The following is a 21,714-nucleotide window of genomic DNA, read 5'->3' as shown; positions in this document are numbered from 1 at the left end:
AACAATAAAACCGTAAATATAAAGAGGGGAATAAGGGCAATACCAACCTTTTCTTGCAGCCACAGTTGCACAAGACGCAAGTTATAAGCAGCACAAGAAGGAGTTCTGCAACCTGGTATATATATTGCATGATCATAGATTCATACTTGGTGATTCAAGGCCAGAGAATAACAAAATGTATTCTTCGTTACGAGAACACTACAAAAGGGCAGCTAACATTGACAAGAAAGAAAAAAAAACAAAAATAAAATCAGTAACTCTGGATGTCCCCCAACCCACAGAGGTGTGGGGAGATACAACAACAGGACACGGAAATTTTTCTCTGGTCTACATCACTCGATCCTGCTTTCCATGATTAGGCTGTGACAGTCTTTGGCTTTACCCCGATTTTTCTCCAAGAAACACTGGGCATTATCTGTTTTGTGTCAACACGATCCTTGAACTCAACAGCAAAGTTGAGCAATGAGTCGAGAAGAGAGTCTGAAAGAAGGTGTGGCTTCAGTCCCAACTCGATGAGTTTAGTATGCTTGGCATTGTAATAATGCTCCTCCGCCTCTACTCTTGGGTTCGGCACGGATATTTTTTCCACATTAAGCCCAAGCTTTTCTCCTGCTTTTGTAACCAGGGTGGCAAGCTCATTCACAGAGAACTGCTCCGTGAATTGGTTAAAGACTCGAAACTCACCACGCTGTCCCGGGTTTGCAATTGCAAGTTCCACACACTGAACTGTATCCCTTATGTCAAGATATCCCCTAGTCTGGGTAACAGTAAACAATTGAACATATTAGAGTACAGTAATAGTGTGTGTGATACATGACATGCCAACTAAATGAGTTGAATCCTAAAGACAACCAAACCATAGAAAAACTTTTTTCCAGTAAATACTTGACATAAATGTTAGAAGCATCTTCACTCACATGTATTTGAGGTAGGATATAAACAGTGTAGAGCTAATTGAAAATAGGTATAAGGGGAATGGGGAGGAAGAGTAAACCCTGATATATTCTAAAATGCACCCAATCCGGAATAGTCATAAAGTAGTAACTAAGAACTTATGGCAGATAAGAATCATATTAGTACAGGTAATGCCCTGAAAACATAGGCATTTACCGATTTGGCATGCTGCACTTGATTCAATATCAAACAAATGTATAACCAGGTTTCACTAGCGATTACTATTGCTTGAGGAAATCTGAAACTGTTAATTAGGGGCCAATTTAATAGTCAACTTAAACTACAACATAAGAGAAAGAGAAGGAAAATACAGCAGTCTAAAGGAAAAAATCGGGAAGAAGTGGCAATGTGGCATAAAGAATGAACTTCATCACACATGTGCAATACGCAAGTACGGCTTATGAGGAGCTACAAAGGAACACTTCAAAGCTAACCAGAAAGCATTTGGTTAAAGCTACTGACTAAGAACTATATGTATCAGTCCTCAAGCCACCATCTTATTCTTACTGTTTAAATTAGAAAACAGAGTGATAATTAAATAAATCTATAACGGCTTTCTAGTCATATAAGAAGCAAATAATAGAACACACGATGATATCAATACTTCAAAACAATTGAAAATAAAATCTTACCTGGCCCCCCTTCCCATAGACAGTTAGTGGGTGACCCACAGCAGCCTGGACACAAAATCGATTTAAGGCAGTTCCAAATACTCCATCGTAATCAAACCTGTTGAAGAGCTCTTCATGTATCTCAGTCTCATCAGTCTTCATTCCGTAAACTACGCCTTGATTCAAATCAGTGGCTCTGATTCCCCAAGCCTTGCAAGTGAAGGCTATATTATTTGAGTCATGAACCTTACTCAAATGGTAGAAAGAGCTAGCTTGCTTGGGGTAAGGTAAAGTATCTGTTCTTCCATTATGTGTGATTGTTATGTAACCCTCCTCAATATCAATATTTGGAGTTCCATATTCTCCCATCGTCCCAAGCTTCACAAGATGACAGTCCTCTCTGAATTCCTTAATAGCAAAGAGAACATTAAGTGTTCCAATCACATTATTCTGCTGAGTGAACACAGCTCTTGACCGATCAATCATTGAATAAGGTGCAGATCGCTGTTCCCCAAAATGGACAACAGCATCAGGTTCAAAGGACTTGAAGGTTTCTGATAAGAACTCAAAGTCACAAATGTCACCAATGTAGAGGTCAATACTTTTTCCAGTGAGAGATTTCCAGCGACGGATCCGGTTGTGGATGGAGGCAATAGGAGTCAGTGAATCCAGACCCAGTTGGTGGTCAAAGAGACGACGGACAAGGCTGTCAACAATAGCCACATCGTAACCCTTGTTGGATAAATGGAGAGCAGTGGCCCAACCACAGTACCCATCTCCACCAATGACCATCACCCGCTGTGGCTTGGATGATTCATCAGAATTCTGATGGGAAAATGAGGTAGGTTGAGCTGGGGTCTTTTGACTTAAAGGAGTTGTGGTTGCATTTACAACAAATTTCCTATGTGGTTTATCTCCTCTAAGGACAACCCCTTTAAAAGGCTGGTTGGAAGTAAGTGGAGTAAAAGATGTCTGGTATGCTTTTGAAGGATTGTTCAGTCTTTGGAAGCAAGCTTTACGGCTACTAGAGATTTTTAAAGAGCACGATGTTGAGATCAAATGTGCCATACTTACGTACCGGCCTACTCACAGCATGCACAAACACCTGAAAAATATGAAGATATTTTGAATTTGTTTGTTTCAACAATAATTCGGAAATTATTTTGATATTATCACTATGGCTCATAGAGAAAGAGAGAGAGAGGGGGAAAAACTATCACAAGAAACGTTGGGAAATCTCTTCGAACTGATTTCAGAGCAAGTAATCAAGAACTACAAAAGCAAACCAATTTACTATCTATACCCACATCCTCTTTTCTGCGGAAATTTATGCAGAATCATAAAGCATTAAAGCTCAAATTAAATGACAAGATTCAAAATCTAATTCTAGATTCACCTCTTAAAGGAGCTGACAAGAGATCATCGATTGCTTCCGCTACTTAAAAATTTAGCTCCAGTCAAATGTTAAGATATTATAACTATCCTAAAATCAAGAAAGTGAGATTAACCAATAACCCTAAAGAAGTAAAAGACATCTAATTTAAGTCAGAATTGCTCATGCCGAACCCACCAAAGCAAAATATGAAATGAGATTTTTGCCAAGTCAACACTCGAGCAACAATTGGAATCAAGTAAAAGAATAGAAAACCCGAAGAAGACGATAACCAGGCTGAATTTAAAAGAAATCCAACGAAAAAGGGATTGCTTACCTCGCGAGAGAGTGAAGAAAATCTTGTCGGAAATAATCATCAACGATGAGACAACCCTTCAGTTTCGGGTTTTCTACAATCTGAAAGCACGGTATCAAATGCAAGAGAGAGTATATTCGGTTGTTTATCAGGACCCGACTCACAAATGGGCGGGCTTTGGAAAGATCGGGCCGATTCCTTAATCACTTGGCCCAATGGGCTGCACCCAGCAAGTTAACTGTGTTTATGCACGAAGCCTTTCCGGCCCACTTTGTGATTGTGGCTAAATGTGGGCTTAGCCCACTGGCCCACTTTTTTGGGCCGGGCTATTACTTTTCTCTGTTTCTATTTGTTCTTTTTCCCCTCGTACGGCCATCACGAAAAACCAAATAAAGGCAACTGAACATAACCTCAAAACACATCTTTAAAGCTGAAGCATGTCACAAAGAACAAATATGTTGAGAGAGTAAGATGCTCCTTTTGTCAAGTTCCGGCTTGTAAATATTTTGAAAGCTATTACCATCAAATCTACAGCACCCTTCTTGGCCACAAAACATAGCAGATCTATCATCTGCCAAAAAATAGGAACTCGACGCTGCATTCTGTCAAATCAGAACTGATTCATTAAAAACCCGTACTAGGTTTACAAGCCAGCATCAGTTCCATTCGGAAAACAACTGCATCACACTGCTGGGACCTTTTTCCTGTCTTCAATGAAGTAAATGGCAGTTTCCGGCACCTGGAATTTCACATTGAACGGATAAAATTCAGATTCAGAATCGAGAAAACGGAAGAAATTTGATAAGTTCGTACATGGTGATTACATAATACTAACCAAAACCTGGTTCTCATCCCACTTTTAGTCTTTATCAGACTCTCTCAGCAGTAAATGATAAAATTCACGCACTATACTGCTAAATGGTAAGTCATTTCATATATGTGATTCAGTGGCAAGAGAATTCATGATACTGGTACATGGGCTGATGGGCATCCGAGTAACTAACAATCATTTTGTAAAATAATGACAATAAAAACAAAAGAAAAGTCGCAATGTGGTAACTGCTAAAAGAAGCCAATAATTTCAGACTACAAGTGTTCATTCTTATTCCTGGAGGGGCAAACATTTTTTTCCAGGTTTCATTTCATGGTGTTCCAAATTTTATTGTCATTTGAGCAATGAATGAGGAGAACAAATAATATAGAAAATGCAGCATTGATACGTATGATAAGAAACCAGGGAAGAGTAAGGGAGATTTAATTACGTCAGGCCAGGTATCAGTTATAAATTCCACAACATCATAGGCTATGTCTCCTTGAACATCAATTTGCTCCTTCTCAGTTGGCCCCTAAAAAGTAATCAGGGATTCAAAAGTTGTAAGAAGGACAACATTGAGGAAGAAAAAAGTCCAACCATACACTTAATTATTGATAAAAAATTTATTCACCTTAACAACGGATGCTCCAGTAGCAAATTTTTTCCCAAGCTTTTTTGAAGCATCGTTGAGTTTGATACCTAAACAACAACTCATCCGTAAATATGTTGTAACTTCAATAGCTATTGACAGCATTAAGAATTACAAGATGAAGGGGTAGAACTAAATCATAAGAGCACGAAGCTCACCAAATAATTCCAATCCCTTCACAACAGTAATGCATTTACGTCTGTTGCGTACAACCTTTTCAATAACAACTTCTTGTTTCTCCTGCGAAAGAAATCCAAAAGAGGAAAGTAAGTATCATAATATCACCATTTTATCTGAGATTTAGAAGGTCAATGAGCAGTAATTTCAGCCAACCATAAGCATAAATCAATAAAAGAGTCCCCACAATGCCAGCAGCTTCTGGCATGTCTGCGAACATAGCATTAATACGATAAAGCCAGAATCCCGATCAACTTGGGCATAATAATCCTACTATGACAAAATCCTCTACTATGACAAAATCCTCCCAGAACACTTCGAAGAGAGGTGGGCAGAGCGAAGGCAAGCGAAGTAAGGTTGGGCACTAAAAGTTAACTGCAGTTCTCATACTTTGACAATTATCACTTCAGAAAGTCAGCCTCTCCCAGCCCTTTGAGGTTCCAAGAGGGAGGAAAATAATGTAAACTCAAAATATACAGAATGAACACCATTGACTTGGGGGCACAGGGCTTATGTGCAGGTGCTCTAGTGGCTAGCTATGAACATCAATTCATTTGAGAAATTAAAAGAGCGCACAAAAACCAAAACGATTTCAGTTTCCAACCAGAATCAGCCATAAGACCTTTTGGATCCATATGGACGGACCAAAGGATGCTCCTCGCCATGGAACTCACAGTTTTATCGTAACACAGTGAAGGGTAAAATAAAGGAAAATCTTGAGTTTTGTTTTCAATATCTTCCTGATCATATAGAATGAAGGAGCAAAACCCAAACTGTTGGGCACAAAGGCTAAATTCTTTGATAATGATGATTATGTAGAGTGAACTCATTTCATCTAAACCTAGATAGGAGTCATAATCAGCAAAAATATGCCCTAAAAAGAATAACTCTTACTTTTTTCTTGATTTTTCCACCGGGAAGACGCTTTACCTCCTCAGGCTTGGATGATGACGTTTCCCCTGAAACTATAAGATGTGTAAATTATAAATTTTCCAATACATTGACATTTCTAATGACAAATTTAAGTAGACTTTCATCTGAACATAAGTACACATATAGTTTACCTGATTGGGAAGACGGATCTGCTTCATCAGCAGCACCTGCAGAGATTCCAACTGATTGGAGCCGTTCAGAAAACTTTTCAGCCTCCTTTTCATTAGCTTCTGTGTGCATCATAAATCACCCATTGTAGATTATAGCATATATTTTATTGTATTCACAGTACAAATAGAATAACTTGGAGCACAAAAAAAATACAAACCCAAAACGATCTTATTACAGTTGAATGTCAATCCCGATCTGGGTCATTCAATTTGTTGTGGATGACCCCAAAATCACATAGAGTATTGGGACTGAAGGATCACAAACAATCAGGTAATAAAAAGCTAGTACCTTGAAGGAGATTGGGGTAGATTTCTGGTGCGTTCTTGATGAGCCAAGGCTTGCACTTTTCGAAATCAGGGCCAAACTCACAGTACTCTGCGGGAAGAGAGCATACGGCACAGTACAGCATCCGCACCGGTTGGGGTTTCTCCGCCATTGATGCTTTCTTTCTAGTCGATTTTTGTAGAATCCGATACCGCTTTTACGAAAACCAGATGAATTGAGAATTTGGATCACCTCCTCCTCATAAGTCATAAGGGTCTTTTTATTTTGGGTTTCCGTGTAAGAGTCTAAAAGGTCCTTGTTGCTGGGCTCAGCGTAGTATTCGGCCCACAACTGTGGACCAAGTCCATTTAGTCCAACAAGTCCAAGCTTAGGCCCAATGGCGAGCTAGACATTCCAGGCGGAGGACTCTCGCGAGTTCCAAGTTCTCGCAGCAGTAACTCTTGATCTCACATGGAAGTATAGCGACGATTTGGTTCGTGGAGGCCACTCCAAGCGGATAGAGGAGATTATCAATAATGTCAAACAAACTTCGCCATGAACATTGCGGGGCCTGGAAGAGAACGGTCCAAGCAACTGTCGGTTAGAATTGCTAAAGAGAAGGATCTTATCCTGAAGAACATGATACAACTCCTAGAGGGAGATTTTTTGAAGTAGTAATGGCTGCGAAGCATAGTTGAGAGAGTTCAACCTCGCCCATGAATTTCCAAAATGGGCCGCATCAACCCATTGAGAGTTGGATGCATTCCCTCTAATTTTTTTTGAAAGACTTGATACGTTGTTTCATGTAACCGATCTTAAACTATTGTGATAAAAGCTCGAATGATGATGATGATGAGAGACGTACGGTTACAAGAAGTGCATACAAAATGATTTGACTGAATAATCTAATTCGAACAAATCCATATTTATCAAAAGACAAAAATATCATTTGGCAGACTCACGACCACATATATACAAAATTAAGGGAACCCCGTCTCATATCTACCAGAAATATGTGTTTTTTTTTGTATCATGGGCAAGAAACGTATACCAGGTATTTGGTTACCTCCGTAAGTAACGGTTCCGTATATTTATACGTATGTACGTATATTTAGTTGGCATTAGATATACATTAAAAAACAAATTGAAAAATCTTCAAATAGAAAGAAATGAAGGGAAAACGAGGCGCACAACAGCACGTAAGTAAATAACGACCTCCGATTTATTCTCTAACGGAAACACCACACTCCTTACTCCGCTATATCTCCTCCTAGTTTTTCTCTCTCGCACTCCTCCGATTCGCCGACTGTTTTTCCTGAGCGTGTGTGAAGGGACGGGACACCCGAAATAATCTAAAATTTCGAAGAGATGATGATAACATGAACAGCGGCGGCAGCAAGACTGACTCTACCGCAACACAAGCTTGTGCAGCGTGTAAATATCAGCGAAGGAAGTGTGCCCCTAATTGTCTACTCGCTCCTTACTTTCCTCCGCATTTACAAAAAGATTTCTTGAATGCACACAAACTGTTCGGAGTAAGTAACATCGCGAAAACCATCCGAAAATGCAAGCCACATCAGCGAGATGCGGCTGTCAAGAGTCTGATTTTTCATGCCACTGCGCGTGCTAACGACCCTGTTTGGGGTTGTGTGCCGATAATTGCGAAATTGGAGCGAGACTTGCAAATGGCGCAGGCGGAGTTACGGTTTGTTCTGCATCAGAATGAGATGTTTAGGGCTCAAGCAGCCGCCATCCAACCACACCCTTTTCAGGTAGATGATATTCTTAACGCGGAGGAGGAATTTGGTCATGATGATGCTGTGGCTGTGGCTGTCCCTGTCCCTTATGGGGAAGGTACTAGTCTTGTTCAGCAAGATCATAATCTGTTTGATGGAATTCCCGTTAAGACTGAAACAGAGGGGTCGTCTTCGTCCAGTCATAAGCCACAATTCCCAGTATTGGGTGAGGAGGGGGAGCCATTGTTTGGGCTGTTTGATGACAAGGATAGTGCAGCTTTTTTGCACTCCATCCATAACAACAGGTTACTAACTTGTCCGTCCATGCTAAATTGCAAAGTCATTCTTAACTGTAACTTCTTTCTATCCCCGACTCTTTTTTTCTTATGTTCATATTTGGTATAGGGTCTTTGATGGATATACTGTCTTTGATGGATATACTGATTTTACTTGTGACATTATCACCTTCTACCTCACAATGCAAAAATTTGTCTTTTGATTAAGCAAACTTATGCATAGGTTTTCGGAGCGATTTTATTTAATTGTTGTGAAATTTGGGTTTCCATAAATTATGCAAAGCCTTTTTCTTTCTACAACCAGACTTATGCATAGGTTTTCGGAGCGATTTTATTTAATTGTTGTGAAATTTGGGTTTCCATAAATTATGCAAAGCCTTTTTCTTTCTACAACCAGACTTATGCATAGTTTTTCAGAGCGATTTTATTTAATTGTTGTGAAATTTGGGTTTCCATAAATTATGCAAAGCCTTTTCTTTCTACAACCAGATTCTGTTTGGAGAGTCAACCCAAAAATGCTCTCTTCTCCTAGTGTGTCAGCCCAAAAAATTCCTGCCTTAGTCAGTAACAAGATCAATTGATGGCCAAAGATTTTGGAGACAGCTCTAGTGCGAGGATTGAACAAAAAAAGTGAATCTATGTTGCATGCTCCAAAAGTTTCATTACATATTCTTGTAGCCAAGCCAAATAGATCAATGCTTAGATGATGATGATGCTGATTTCATTTGGGATTTTCTTGTCTTTTACTGGAGACTTTGAATCAAATTAGTTTTGCACTTAAGATGCCTCTTTATGTTCTAACAATCTACTCATTTTTGCTTGTTCTCAGGGGTAAAGCTGTCCTGAAGGAAGATGTCAATCCAGTCCATCATGAGCAGGAACATGATTTGAAGGATGCAGTTCCCCCATTCTCTCTCACTAATGGAAAAGGAGAGGAAATAAGTAAATCCTTGAATGGGATTACTTAAGATTTTTGTAGGTGAGAATATTCTTGAATGGCAGTCTTTCATACAATTTTTGTTCTGTAGACTTATTGTTCTAGTGTCACAACATTTCATACAAATACAGAAAAGAAAGAAATTCTTCTAGTGTAACAGCATTCCATACAAATACAGAAAAGAAATTGTCAGGTATCAAGCACATCAACATTTGTTTTGGCAGATGATTTGTGTCGCATGTGATTATTTTCTTTGAACAGATACTCTCAAGAACTAATGGTGTTTTTTATCTGTTGTATGTGTATGAAGAAACCTGAACATTCTCTTCCTGTCGGCGAGACTTTGATCATTTTTCGTATGCTTTTCCACCATGTTTGCATACTTGCAAGGAAGCATCAGTGGGAAAACTGCTTTGTTTTTAGAAAACTAGAATGTCTTCATGACCAACCTCTTCAAAGTTCAAATGAGATGAACTTCATAATAAGATTGTCCAACAAGAAGAATAGTACTTCTGCTGAAGTATTGAAATCTTCCTCATCATTTTTGTTAGCTATCCATAGGTTGTTTGAACTTTTTCAATTTTTCTTGGATTTCCTCTGGTTTGTACTCTGTATTCATACCAAAACTATTACTACATTTGTTCATTGATCAGAGTGGATATAATAAAACTTTGATGATTTTTTTAATTGTTTGGGGTACATTCTGTTTTACATGCTCAATAATCAATTGTTAGCACTTGTAAAGTGTTTTGTGAGCATGAGTTTTTCTTATATTATCAATCCAAGGCGATGCAACTACATCAAATGCCTAAAAAACATATGTAAAAGAGAAATCATAAATGAATGAATCAACTATATGAAACACTAGCAAACTAGACTCCTCTAAAGTTGTCTGCCAATGGAGTTGGTGCGTGTACCTTCTGATAAAGCAGGAGAAGAATCAGAAGAAAGATTATTCACAACACAATTCACACCTCCAATTGCTCCCTTTGTCCTTATACCTTCAATCATACTATGCACCATACTCATCTTTGGACGATCTTTACCCAAACTAGTCAAGCAAAGCAAACCCACTTCCATCAAAGCCACCATCTCCTGCTTATTCTCTTTGTACCTCATCAACTCATAATCAAACACCTCCCATGTCCACTCTTCTCTCCCCAAACTTTGAACCCACTTCACCAAACTCTCTTGTCCTTCTCCGCTCGCCATTTTCCCCGTCAAAATCTCCAAAACAACCACTCCAAAACTATAAACATCAGATTTCTGAGTGTAATTTCTGTTGTTGCTGCTGCTGAGAGTCAATTCCGGGGGCTTGTAGTCATTGTTGGTCCACTTTGGTGTTTGTAAGAGCTGGTGGAGACCAATATCTGATACACAAGCATTGCCGTGGTGATCAACAATGATGTTTGATGATGTTACATGTCCATGGAAGAGCTTGGCTTTGCTGTATGAATGCAGGAAGGCCAGGCCCTCTGCAGCTCCTGAAGCTAGCCTTAACCTCGTAGTCCAATCCAATGGGGTTCTCCATGGCCCTCTGTTTCCTGTAGTACAGAAATTGCACCCCACATTAATCAAGTAAATTAATTTAACACCAAAAAAAAAAACACATAAATTAAGTTCCTGACCATGTAGGAGAGAATGCAAGGTTCCATTTGGTAGAAAATCATAGACCAATAGCAACTCCTCCTTGGAATGATAGTATGCTCTGAGGCTCAGGATATTAGAATGCCTAATCCCACCAATTAATCTCAACCATCCATCAAGGTTTTTTGTCCTGAGATTGTCCCTAACCCTCTTCACCACCACCACACCACCACCGTCCATCACCACCTTGTAAGTGGTCCCCACAGTCCCTTTCCCCAACAGCTCAGCTGATGATTTTAACAAATCATCCACCTTGCTAAAACCCTTGCAACCCTCAAATGCCACCATCTTCTCCTCATCCACTCTAGGCTCAGTGTGGGGCCCAACAAAACTGTGGGCCTTATTATTGGGCTTAGTAGTGACATCTCTGTGGGCCCTAGCCTTGTAACGGCAACACCACGTCACTGTCACCAACGCCGCCACAATCGCCACTGTATCGATGATAACAATGATGAGGACCACTGCCTTACTCGGTCCTCTACTTCCATGATTATCCGATCGTACGGGCTCGCTCGGCACCGTCCGATTAGAGCAGCTGAGGAGTAACGGTTCGCCGCAGAGATTCTCGTTTCCAGTAAACGACGACCTCGGAAAACGCGACAGCCACGTCGGAATCTCCCCGGAGAGTTTGTTGCCAGAAACGTTGAAGTCAACGAGAGAATAAATTGATGAGTCGCCAGAGTCGAGTGTTCCAGTAAACAAGTTGGCCTCTAGTCGTAGAGTCAACAATCGGGTCAACCTAGCCAATTCGTTCAGCGGGATTCCGCCAGAGAAGTTATTGTAAGACAGCTCAAGACGCAGTAGTCGCCGTAATGTCGAAACTCCGTCGGGGAAATTTCCGGCGAAACGATTGTGTGATAGATAGAGGTGTTTGATGTTTGGCCACAAAGACAGATTAAGAGACGATGAAGAGGAGAGGTAGTTTTTCTCAAGACTAAGTAGCCTGAGTTGAGTGAGTCCGGAAAGCGAGTCAATCGGTCCGGTTAGGTTAAGATTCTCGAGGACAAGTCGCGTGACTCGGTGAGTGACCGGGTTACAGGTGACGCCGAGCCACGAGTCGAGACAAGGGTTTGAGGCAGAGGAGCTAACCCAAGAGGAGAGTGAATCGAATGGGTCCGAGGAGGCCTTGAAGGAGAGTAAAGCAGCGAAGTCTGGGCTTGACAAAGAGAAAGAAAATAAGAGAACGAGAGTGAAGTTGAAAGAAGCTTTCTTGCCAAACATTTTCAGGTCCCTTCAATTTTCCGGGAAAAACAGAGGAAAGGAAAGTGAAGCAAAAAAGGAGGGCATGAGGAACGAAGTTCGAGAGTAGCCGTTAATAGAAGAAAAGGAAGTGTTTGGCAAGCGAGATTATCTTACTCCGCTTATCGTTTTGCGTGTGTGGAAGCATGGACGCGCCGCAGTAATGCCAAACAGGAAGAATGCGTGTGAGTGGGTCATTATGAATTCAACGGTGATATGCAATTATGAATTTGCATTTGTGGTTGGATTTTGGGATTCTTCCATAAATGAAAGGTGAAAGAAATATAAAGAAGAAAGGTGCCAGAGGGATCCAGCGAGATTTGAAGAAGACAAGCTTGTCTTTGGCAATGAAATCCTCCAAAATTGGTAAGAAATCCAGACTCTTCCCTTTCAATTCATAACAAAAAAATACAAACATCTATATTTTCTTAATGTCCAAGAGATCATTGTGTCCACACTTTCTTCCCTTCAAAACTATCAAAAATTACAGGGCTCTTAATCCAATTCAATAAGTGCATATAAAAATTACTTTCAAACTTGAAAAAAAAAAAAAACAAAGAAGGTGAGATATAATTAGGGTAATGCAATTCACACATTTAAACCTCGATTGAAAAGACACAATAGACGTTCAATAAAACTGAAATCTAATAGGGGGTGTGAGAAGTAAAAAAAGGGGTGTAAAAAGTAAAGTTGTTCTTACAATTTTACCTATAATTTCCCTCTCAAAAACCATGTTAACATTACAAGGATATCCACAAGACTTATATCCAAAACAGAGACACATCAATGATAACAAAAAACAGAGCACATGATGCCCAGCCAAGAGATGTTGACGCCAAAATATGCAAAGTAGAAGATGAGCTTTTCGAGTTGGTAGATAGACTAATCTACCTAACCACACGTCAAGGCTGTTCAAGTCTCTCTACAACTCCAAATAGAGGCAGTTCAGTCATCAGTGAATCTTGAAGTTTGAAAAATAAACGATGCATTCTATCTGGTGCTTGAAAAATAAACAAATTGAAAATCAACAACATAATAAATATAAGAATAATAATTATGGCTCATGAAGTATTACCTCTTGTGCTTGTTGTTTGGATCGTTCTTCAAGTATTTTCTCTAAATACTTTGCCATACTTTGCCTTAACACTTCTGGAGCCATTCGAACGCCCAGTTTTCCTAACCCATTCTATGACGAAGTCATCATCATAAAACACCCAAGCGAAGAAATCCTAGACCCTAAACAACTCATTGTTTGAACAATACCAAAGAAACTAATAGAAAACTCATCATTGTAGCGGGGGCGCCTCCCTCCGTGGTCGATCGATGGCGTCATAACTCTCATTCTCATCGTCGCAGGAACTTCAAATTTGACAGAGACACTCCTCTGTTCAGACTTTTAAAGCTTCAAAGGAAGTTGGGTGTTTTAAGCCTCAAACTCAAAGGGCCAGTTTGGTACACATTGTGAAGCATTTATATTACTTTTGAGTATAAATGTTGGTTTCAACCAAACAACAATTTAGCAGCACATAGTTCGAGAGACTTTTATCCAACATTTTCATCCAACTTTGACATGCTACTCTTGAGTAGCTTTTCTGGAGCATTTCGAAATTGTTCTCATTATTGTCCTCGATAATTTGATATTATTCCAAGATTACCCCTCATTTATGTCCATAACTTATTTGTTCAATTTATGAAGGATTAGTGTTATTAAAATCCTTCTCATTAAATAAGTGAAATAATAAATAAATTAAATTCAAATAAATTGATGATTTATTAATGTATTTATTAATTATTATTATCTTTAATTAATTTAAAAGTCATTATATTATTTTTAATAATTAAATTGTTTGTTTGGATACAACGTATAAAACAAATATGCATAATACCTATGCAAGTAATTTATCACAAAATGCTATACAACACTAATGTTAATAGCAAAAGTACAACCAAACACCTACTCAGCATTTAGTCAGCATTTCTGTTGCTAAAATTTTCTAGTATTTCTGTTATCACCATTTCTGTTGGCATATCTGCTACTTTGTAAATACTGTACCAAATTAGCCCAAAATATATATGATCAACGCGAAATCAACATAAATCGAGATGTCTTTACTTTAGTAAAAATTAAGGTGTGACTAAAGTTTTTCATTGAAATGGTCCAAATTTTAACATGATGTCTGTTCCTGATCGAGCCAGGCTGAGGCGGACCCTAGTCAACATTATTTGGGTTCGTGTTAAAATGTTAAGGCTGGTGGGCTAACCTTTGGGCCCGAGAGATGTCAAAATCAAGCAACTGATTCTCTCTCTCTCACTCTCTGATACTTTGCACTTTGCACACACTTGTTGCTGGCATACTTGAAAGTGTAACACAAGTCATGCTTTATATATAAAACCATGATTTCACTTACTTGTTGCATTGGAATGGTTGTAAATTCAATTGCACAGAATCAAAACCTACTCTGCTGAAAACTGAAAAGCTAGTCCAACCAAATCTTTACAGTAATTGTAAATGTAAATGATTGAAATTGAAGTACCCAACTGCTGGTCACATGATGTCAGTCTAACACCTACCTTGCTGGTAGTAAACCCTAAATTTTGACAACGCCGCTAACGTAATTGGTAATGCATTCATACACCTAAATATTAGGTTTAGGGTTTGATCTCTCTCCCTATCCAATATACAAAAAAAGAGTAAACCCTCGATTCTACCTTACTTTCCACATAAAATCGCTACTTAGGTAATCAATTGAATTCACGAGAAAATAACAATTTTAGAGCAAAATAACTAGTACTTTTTTTTTTAATCAAAAAAATTTACTATTAATTCAACAACAAAAGTAAATTCAAAAAAAATAAAAAATAAATCATCTTCCCATGAAGATACTCACAATTGCAATTTGCAACTCAACTTCTCAAACCCATAATTCTTTTATCAAAAGTTTACATATCCAAAAAAGAAAAAAAAAGTGAACATAAAATTGGAAATCAAAAAACAAAATATATTTTTTTAATCAGAAAGTCCATTTCAAGATCTTGATTCTCAGATCAACCTTACACTTGGACCCGGTTGTAACCGCCACCGACGGTGTCTTACCTTTCGGTACAACCCCTTTGATCTGATCACACTTTACCCGGATCCCAATTTTCTTCGTCTTAAGCCCACCCAGCTTCACTTTCACTTTAGTATCCATTTGGATCATCAATTCCACTCCATTTTTCTTCTTCAGATCCGATTTCAATGAGGTAACCGACTCCGCATCCAATTCATTCGACCCCGAAATCAATATTCCCCTGAACGTTGTCTCGTTCTTCTTCTGTAAAGTGAACCCGGGTACCGACCCGTTTCCCAGCTGGACATCATTGGAGTCCGACAGCGCAGTAAGAACAAACGGGTCGTAGAAGAAGGTAATATGGGAGTTGGGGTTTTTGGTGAAGATAGTCATGTTTAGGAGAGTTGAGAGGTGAGAAGAGGCGTCAGCGGCAGTAGTGAGGTTGAGGCGGTGAATGCGGAGGGAGGGGACCGAGAATTCAGGACGTTGAGGGCGGTAGAGGATGTAAAGCGCAATGCCGCAAACTGACACAATTAGGGCAAGGATTAGGACGATCAGGATTGCCCAGAAGCAGCAACAGCAACAGAGGCTCCTCCCGCCGCGGCGGTAACGGCTGTGGTGGGGCCGAGGCCGGTAGGGGAGGCGGGAAGTAGGATTATACAGATGAGATTTGGTGGGTGCTGGATTGGTGGTCGCACCATTGACGGCGGGGGCAGCGGTGCCGTTGGTAGCTGGCTTGGAGGCGGGGAAGACTCTGTCAGTCATTTTTTTTTTGTGGGGGAATTGAGTGTGGAGAGGAGTGGAAGATGCGGGGGGTAATGTTAATAGAGAGAGTGGTGGAACAGGAAGGAGTGGAGAGGTACACAACACCCAAAGGAGATGCCAACACCTCAACTTACAAATTTGGAATCTCCTCTTTCTTTTGCTGATTACTGTAAATCTTTCTCTGCCTCCCAAAGATCTTTACTTGGTACTGTGTAATGTTGGGAAGGTAAGGGTAATGGTAATTGGAAGGTGAAGTTGAACTAGTTTGGTAGCTAGAGATGGATTATCAAATCTTGGTGAAGCTTAGGTGTTTTATAAGCAAAGTAATGACAGTAATTTTGCAGGTGGAGCAAATGATTAGTTAAGTAATCCAAATCACTAAACTAGTTCCCACTTCATTACTATATCTTATTAGTATTTATTAGACTTTTTAAGTCAATAATTACATGCTGCTGGTTTCGAGGTTACAGGGATCTTTTTTTATTCCAAGTTGGAGTTATCATCCATCAATTAGTGGCATTAATTTAATTAATAAATAAACAAAACACAAAACAGAAAGCTAGCTTGGTTGGCATTACCATCTACGGCCACCGACACTAGTGGTACAATAGGAATAGGTTGCCCTTTTCTACATTGACCTTGCGTAATTACTACCATTGAAGGAAGGCAGGCCAGGCAGGGGCTCACATGATTGAAATTGAATTGCAAGAATAGGCAGTAGCTGTACAGGGAAGATTGTTTGTTTATTTTACACTTGAATCCATGTTTGTTGGCGTTTAAGACTCAGCTACATCCGAGCAGCATGTACACAGTCTTTTCCTACAATATATATAATCCCAACTGTACTGTCATCTATCTCACCAACCACCCACATTAGACACTGAGACGATGTAGTACAGAACAAGCAACTGCAACAAAATAACCTCAACCAACCAACCAACCAACATATGACCTTAAATCTTATTACACTATGCTAACAACAATCTCACACAACAACATCAGATTACAATACAATACCTTCATTCAAGCTAAGGGAGTGCGCAAAAACAAAAAAAGAACCACCAACAACCGGTATAATAAACTGATTCACTGTCATGATCTTCTTATAATCAACTTAGATGTTTGGCAGACTTTAGTGCAAGTAAATAATTCCTCTCTCTCAAAAATTTAAGCGCCACTCCAGCCGGAATCATACAATCCTAAAGATATTTATTGCCTCCTCCGGTTGCTCTTTTCTACAATGAAGAAACGTCTCAGGCACCCACCACCACCAGCACAGGCAATGCCTTCATTAATCACCCCGACTATCTTCAGAGGCGCTCTTTCAAGTCACCTAATCTGTCATTAGTCCAACTAACATGTAAGAACATAGACCTTACAACGTTTCTCAAAAAATTAATAGGTAAAACAGTCACGTGTGAAATATAATTGAACTAGATATTGTGGACGGGTGGAGACAGCATTCCGGCATTTTCTTCCCTCCATTATGTATGTGATGTAATTTGGGATTCGGGGAAATTGAGTGATAGGTGTCTCTACAAATGTTATGAGTAACAATGTGTCATCGACTTTATTTTTATTAAAGAATATGCAGAAGAAATGGCAGGAACAGCAAAATGTAATACCTCTGAAACCTTAAATTCCTATACATAAGCATATAAGCAAGCAGAACAGGGATGAGTGCAGAACACAAGTGCTCCAACGAGTGCCCACTGATGTAGTAGCGATTTGCCCTGTATATTCTCCTATCCAGACAACCTTCACATTTCGCAAATAGGCTAACCCCTGCACCAGATGATTGCCATATTTTGATATTTCATGCATAAACAAAAGAATAAACCAATAACCATGTAGGTTTCAGCACACTACGCAGTATATCGATGTCCTGTGAACTGCTTTGAATAACCTTTCCCATCAAAACATACAATATCAAACAAGAACAAATAATTTATATCTGCAAAACTCATTCAATCACTTCCCATTACAGACAAATGAATTGTCAGACACAAATCCTCTCCTTCCTTTCAAATATTCAAAATAAGGTATGATCTTGCAGGAACCACAACCAGCATAAAACCTGAAGATTATCTAGAGAAGGTTTCAACTCCCAACACATAGTCACATAATCTTAATAATTTACGAGCATTTTATGGCATAAGTAAATAAATTTCAGTGAAAGTAAAAAAAGTAAAGATCAAACAAAATGATTTAATTTATCTCTATGCTATAGATGAACATTCTGAGATGGCACTTTCCGGGTTCTCTTCCCTTGACCACTAAAGGTTTTGTTCACTGATTCACTCATAAAAAGATAGAAAATGGCATTAAAAAAAGAATGAAAGAAAACATGGCATACCTGCTGCCCAGATCCAAAATCTTGAGTGTGTATATTTAGGAGGGAACAAAAAATTCATGGTCGGTATGGCTATACATGGGATCAACTGGAACATCATGCACAGCCGAAGATCATTAAATGTTCTGCAATCAACTGCCACCCACTCAGCACAAAACTTATATATATTCCAGACAAGATAGAGCCTGAAGACAATGAGAGGATGGTGGGTATTTAGAACTAAAACTCACCTTGCATAAGCTGCACTCAGAAAAACAAGTAGAAAAAGCCCTAGCAAACAACTTAATCCAATCTTATTCCCCACTCTCTCCACAATAAAACAAGATAAAAGTGCCGAGTATGCGATCATCATCTGCAATAAACATGATCTATTTACAAATATATAACATTGAAATCCTAGAAAGCATGAGTAAAATATAGCATAAAAGAACAATGCATCAACAGTATCCAAAAGAAACCAATCTCTCAATATACAAGTGATTGTAAAATATTCACATGATTTCCTGACAAGAGACCCTCACCATGCCAGAAGGCAAGGTTTGGACTTTCCAATTTGAGAAGTTGATTATTACTGTCAACAAAAAGGATTAAGTTACAATTTCTTTCCAATTTATATTCTCATAGTCAAAAGGCAAAAGCATTGCAGACCAAGTGACGGGATTTGGTATGCTATACAATGGAAGAGTAATGCTAACCGGCAAGATGTCCCACATTACTCTATTGTCATCAGGCTTGAGATGATAATAAGCAGAGCCAAAAGCCATCCCCGCTATCCCTGCAAAGAATATGGTCCATCCACAACCCTCTCCTCGCAAACTGCAACAAGCCCATCCCCCATTCCCAAGAATAACCCATCAAAGCAAAAAAAACCCATAAACAATTCCATCACCAGATGTACCGAAACGACATTACAAGCTACAGGAGAATAGAAGAACACTAAAAAAGGGACAGAAATAGTAACCTGATATTGAAGAAGCTTCCTTGTAAACAGAGAACAAAACAAAGAACACCCACAATCAAAAAAGGGAAATTGGTGATCACATTCAACGTATTAGGCACTCCTGACAAATACCCAGATAGCAAAATCAAGTCAAATCAATCCACAGAATGATATTCACATGTTATTATAAAGAGAGAAGACGAAATAGCATACCGAGGAAGTTGCGCATATCAGCGAACAGGTGGTACTCAGGGGAGAGTGGTATCTTGGGAGTTACCAACATAAGGCAAACCCAGCACAGAAACGCTCCTCCCCATGACCGTCTTCTATTCCCCTTCGTTATCTCCTGATTTACCATCCACACCATCTTTCTTCGATCACTCGACTTCCTCCTTCCTCCGAAAAGTTCTTTAAACCCCTCTTTCTTTCGTCTATTGAAGATTCCAAATGCCGTTCTTGATTGGTCATCTGGGTTTTTCTGCGGACCAGTTTTTAGACCTTTTAAAATGTGACCCTGTTGATTTTTTCCAATTAGAGATGTTTGAATTTTGAATTTTGAACTGAGAACGATAAAACATGAACAATAGCCCTTTTCTTCATTTTATTGAAATCAATTGTTTGCCCTCAAACTTTTGAGATTCAGATTTAATAGTTCGCACAGCAAAAACCAATCGTTCTCTCAAAATGGTTGGATTGTAATTGGAATTCTTCGGGTCAATCTAGGAATTTTTATTAGAAAAATCACTATAAGTACATAAAAAAGAAAACCTTTACTGTCTCCGAGAAAAAAAGGGGAAAAAAAAATTATGTCTTGGCACATCATTAAAGAATGCAGACCAATACCATCAACTCATCTATCGGTTCAAATCATATTTTTCTAAGAAAAACAACATGAAAACAATAACAACCAAGATAAAACAAAAGAAATCTCATTAACAAAAGTTGATTCCTTTTTTCTAATTGCTAACCTAATTGGGACATGTTAAAAGGTTCTCTGTCATTCTCATTCATTTTAGCCAAACCGTCGTTTTAATTCTGTCGAATAAACAGTAGTAATGATCTCTTGTTGTTAGCAAGACAATCTCCTTCTCTACACTCACCATCTCTAGTTAGTAGTTATGATTAGTTTGCCAATGAATTGGTTCGGATATTGAGTTGTAGCTTGGAATATATATATATATATATTTTTGCAATAGAAAATAATTTGATTGTCCACAATAAACTTGATAAGCTATTACAACCAAGAATTACACTATCACCCACGTGCAACACAACCAAACCCCTGCATATACGGAAAACAATGATGTAGATACACCGAACTTGATTTGACCAAACTACCCACCCACTTCACTTCAATTTCCCAGATCAACCATTAACAGACAGAACAGGACAGACCTTGAAGAACAACATACGATAATATTAAGCATATCTGACTGATCTTTGAACAATTAGTTTAACAAAACATAAGCACAAGTACAGTATTTGGTCAAGTGGATCTAAACCAAATAGCAAGCCTTTTTGAGATTTTTAATAAAACTTCCCACCAAAAAAATATAAATCGAACCCAGAATGTAAAGGCAGCACCTTTACTTTCCACTGCCTCTACTGATCATATCCTTGTTCCTGATTATCGAATCGATTCTTTGCAGCTTCAGCTGTTGCTTAAATTTGTTGATGAAATCATCAGCCTTGGCATCCACCTCGTCGTCCGCCTCAGTTACTTTAGGCCTCCCTTCCCTCACAGTCGCCGGACGACGAGCCTCCACGATGTCCTCATCCTCGAAATGCGCATTAGCCAACTTGGCACTCGCCCATTTCTTCATCTTCTTCGGTAATTTTGTGGGCATCTCCCCAGAAGCCGGCTTGGTGTCTGAATAAGTCCTATGCCCCTTCAGCTTGCTGTATATCTCGTCAATGGTCTGCGCTTGATCTTGGATTTGCTCATTCTCGTCTTCATCCTCCTCCTCCTGTTCTACTTCTGGGGTATGTTCTTCTTGTTGTTCTTGAAAATGTGTCTCTGTCTCTCGGGTTTTGTGCAGGGTATTTGGTGTTTCGTGGGATATGTAGTTGTAGAGTTTAATTGACTTCAGTCTCTGCAAGACAGAAGGAGATGTAGTGAGCTGAGGGTGTAGGGGTGTTTGTTGAAAGGCAAAATGGGTCTCAGTTTCTTGGGGTGTCTGATCATGGAAGGTATGACTTGTGGGATCCGGGGATCTGTAGGAATAGAAATTGATGGATTTGAGTCTCTGTAAAACAGATGGAGATCTAGCTAGCTGCTGCTGTGGCGGCGGCTGCTGTTGGTCACTCTGTTTTTCAGTGCCTAAACTTGAAGTAATAGCAATGGTGCCAATCATGAGATTGAGTAGAACAAAGAGAACAGTGGGTGTGAACCAGCTGTTCATGGAAGCCCATATAGAAGGTATAGCAGATACAGATTCCTCAAACATGGCTAATGAGTACTCTCTGTACTTTTGTTTGGGTTGGAAGGAG

General features: G+C 39.2%; 7 protein-coding genes across 13 annotated transcripts; 1 reads left to right on the top strand and 6 right to left on the bottom strand.

Annotated features, from left to right (window-relative positions):
- Positions 1-103: 103 nt before the first annotated feature.
- On the bottom strand, positions 104-3,502 carry LOC119997054 (UDP-sulfoquinovose synthase, chloroplastic). The gene is made up of 3 exons (XM_038843826.1): positions 3,275-3,502; positions 1,587-2,670; positions 104-757 (listed from the first exon to the last, which is right to left on the bottom strand). Exons 2-3 carry the CDS (start codon positions 2,631-2,633, stop codon positions 356-358), a joined length of 1,449 nt encoding a protein of 482 aa, XP_038699754.1. The 5' UTR covers positions 2,634-2,670; positions 3,275-3,502; the 3' UTR covers positions 104-355.
- Positions 3,503-3,659: 157 nt separating this feature from the next.
- Positions 3,660-6,529, bottom strand: LOC119997055 (translation machinery-associated protein 22). Of its 4 annotated transcripts, none has more exons than XM_038843828.1 (7): positions 6,286-6,529; positions 5,958-6,056; positions 5,788-5,858; positions 4,875-4,956; positions 4,699-4,766; positions 4,516-4,599; positions 3,660-3,992 (listed from the first exon to the last, which is right to left on the bottom strand). In XM_038843828.1, exons 1-7 carry the CDS (start codon positions 6,431-6,433, stop codon positions 3,936-3,938), a joined length of 609 nt encoding a protein of 202 aa, XP_038699756.1. In that variant the 5' UTR covers positions 6,434-6,529; the 3' UTR covers positions 3,660-3,935. The 4 variants fall into 4 exon arrangements, with proteins under 4 accessions (XP_038699756.1, XP_038699758.1, XP_038699757.1 ...); XM_038843830.1 differs by having other exon boundaries at positions 5,788-5,852; XM_038843829.1 differs by having other exon boundaries at positions 5,958-6,053.
- An 870-nt stretch (positions 6,530-7,399) lies between these two features.
- On the top strand, positions 7,400-9,771 carry LOC119998004 (LOB domain-containing protein 22-like). The gene is made up of 3 exons (XM_038845271.1): positions 7,400-8,302; positions 9,123-9,272; positions 9,541-9,771. The coding sequence occupies exons 1-2, from the start codon at positions 7,641-7,643 to the stop codon at positions 9,259-9,261; spliced, it is 801 nt and encodes a 266-aa protein (XP_038701199.1). The 5' UTR covers positions 7,400-7,640; the 3' UTR covers positions 9,262-9,272; positions 9,541-9,771.
- A 206-nt stretch (positions 9,772-9,977) lies between these two features.
- Positions 9,978-12,566, bottom strand: LOC119998003 (probable leucine-rich repeat receptor-like protein kinase At1g68400). Its single transcript, XM_038845270.1, has 2 exons — positions 10,859-12,566; positions 9,978-10,774 (listed from the first exon to the last, which is right to left on the bottom strand). The coding sequence occupies exons 1-2, from the start codon at positions 12,096-12,098 to the stop codon at positions 10,113-10,115; spliced, it is 1,902 nt and encodes a 633-aa protein (XP_038701198.1). The 5' UTR covers positions 12,099-12,566; the 3' UTR covers positions 9,978-10,112.
- Positions 12,567-14,991: 2,425 nt separating this feature from the next.
- LOC119996113 (NDR1/HIN1-like protein 13) lies at positions 14,992-16,248 on the bottom strand. The gene has a single exon (XM_038842637.1). It carries the CDS (start codon positions 15,929-15,931, stop codon positions 15,128-15,130), a length of 804 nt encoding a protein of 267 aa, XP_038698565.1. The 5' UTR covers positions 15,932-16,248; the 3' UTR covers positions 14,992-15,127.
- Positions 16,249-16,867: 619 nt separating this feature from the next.
- Positions 16,868-19,985, bottom strand: LOC119996357. Of its 4 annotated transcripts, none has more exons than XM_038842952.1 (7): positions 19,438-19,915; positions 19,246-19,345; positions 18,980-19,100; positions 18,515-18,636; positions 18,288-18,409; positions 17,557-17,716; positions 16,868-17,269 (listed from the first exon to the last, which is right to left on the bottom strand). In XM_038842952.1, exons 1-7 carry the CDS (start codon positions 19,589-19,591, stop codon positions 17,242-17,244), a joined length of 807 nt encoding a protein of 268 aa, XP_038698880.1. In that variant the 5' UTR covers positions 19,592-19,915; the 3' UTR covers positions 16,868-17,241. The 4 variants fall into 4 exon arrangements, with proteins under 4 accessions (XP_038698880.1, XP_038698878.1, XP_038698879.1 ...); XM_038842951.1 differs by lacking the exon at positions 16,868-17,269 and adding an exon at positions 17,281-17,466 and having other exon boundaries at positions 19,246-19,264; positions 19,438-19,962; XM_038842948.1 differs by lacking the exon at positions 16,868-17,269 and adding an exon at positions 17,287-17,466 and having other exon boundaries at positions 19,438-19,934.
- Positions 19,986-20,810: 825 nt separating this feature from the next.
- Positions 20,811-21,671, bottom strand: LOC119996276 (pathogen-associated molecular patterns-induced protein A70-like). Its single transcript, XM_038842853.1, has one exon. It carries the CDS (start codon positions 21,669-21,671, stop codon positions 20,811-20,813), a length of 861 nt encoding a protein of 286 aa, XP_038698781.1.
- Between the last annotated feature and the right edge of the window lie 43 nt (positions 21,672-21,714).

The sequence above is a fragment of the Tripterygium wilfordii genome, chromosome 4 (assembly GCF_013401445.1).
Source record: "Tripterygium wilfordii isolate XIE 37 chromosome 4, ASM1340144v1, whole genome shotgun sequence".
NCBI classification, from domain to species: domain Eukaryota; kingdom Viridiplantae; phylum Streptophyta; class Magnoliopsida; order Celastrales; family Celastraceae; genus Tripterygium; species Tripterygium wilfordii.
Note: the sequence above shows the minus strand (reverse complement) of the source record. Positions and strands in the feature narration are given on the sequence as shown.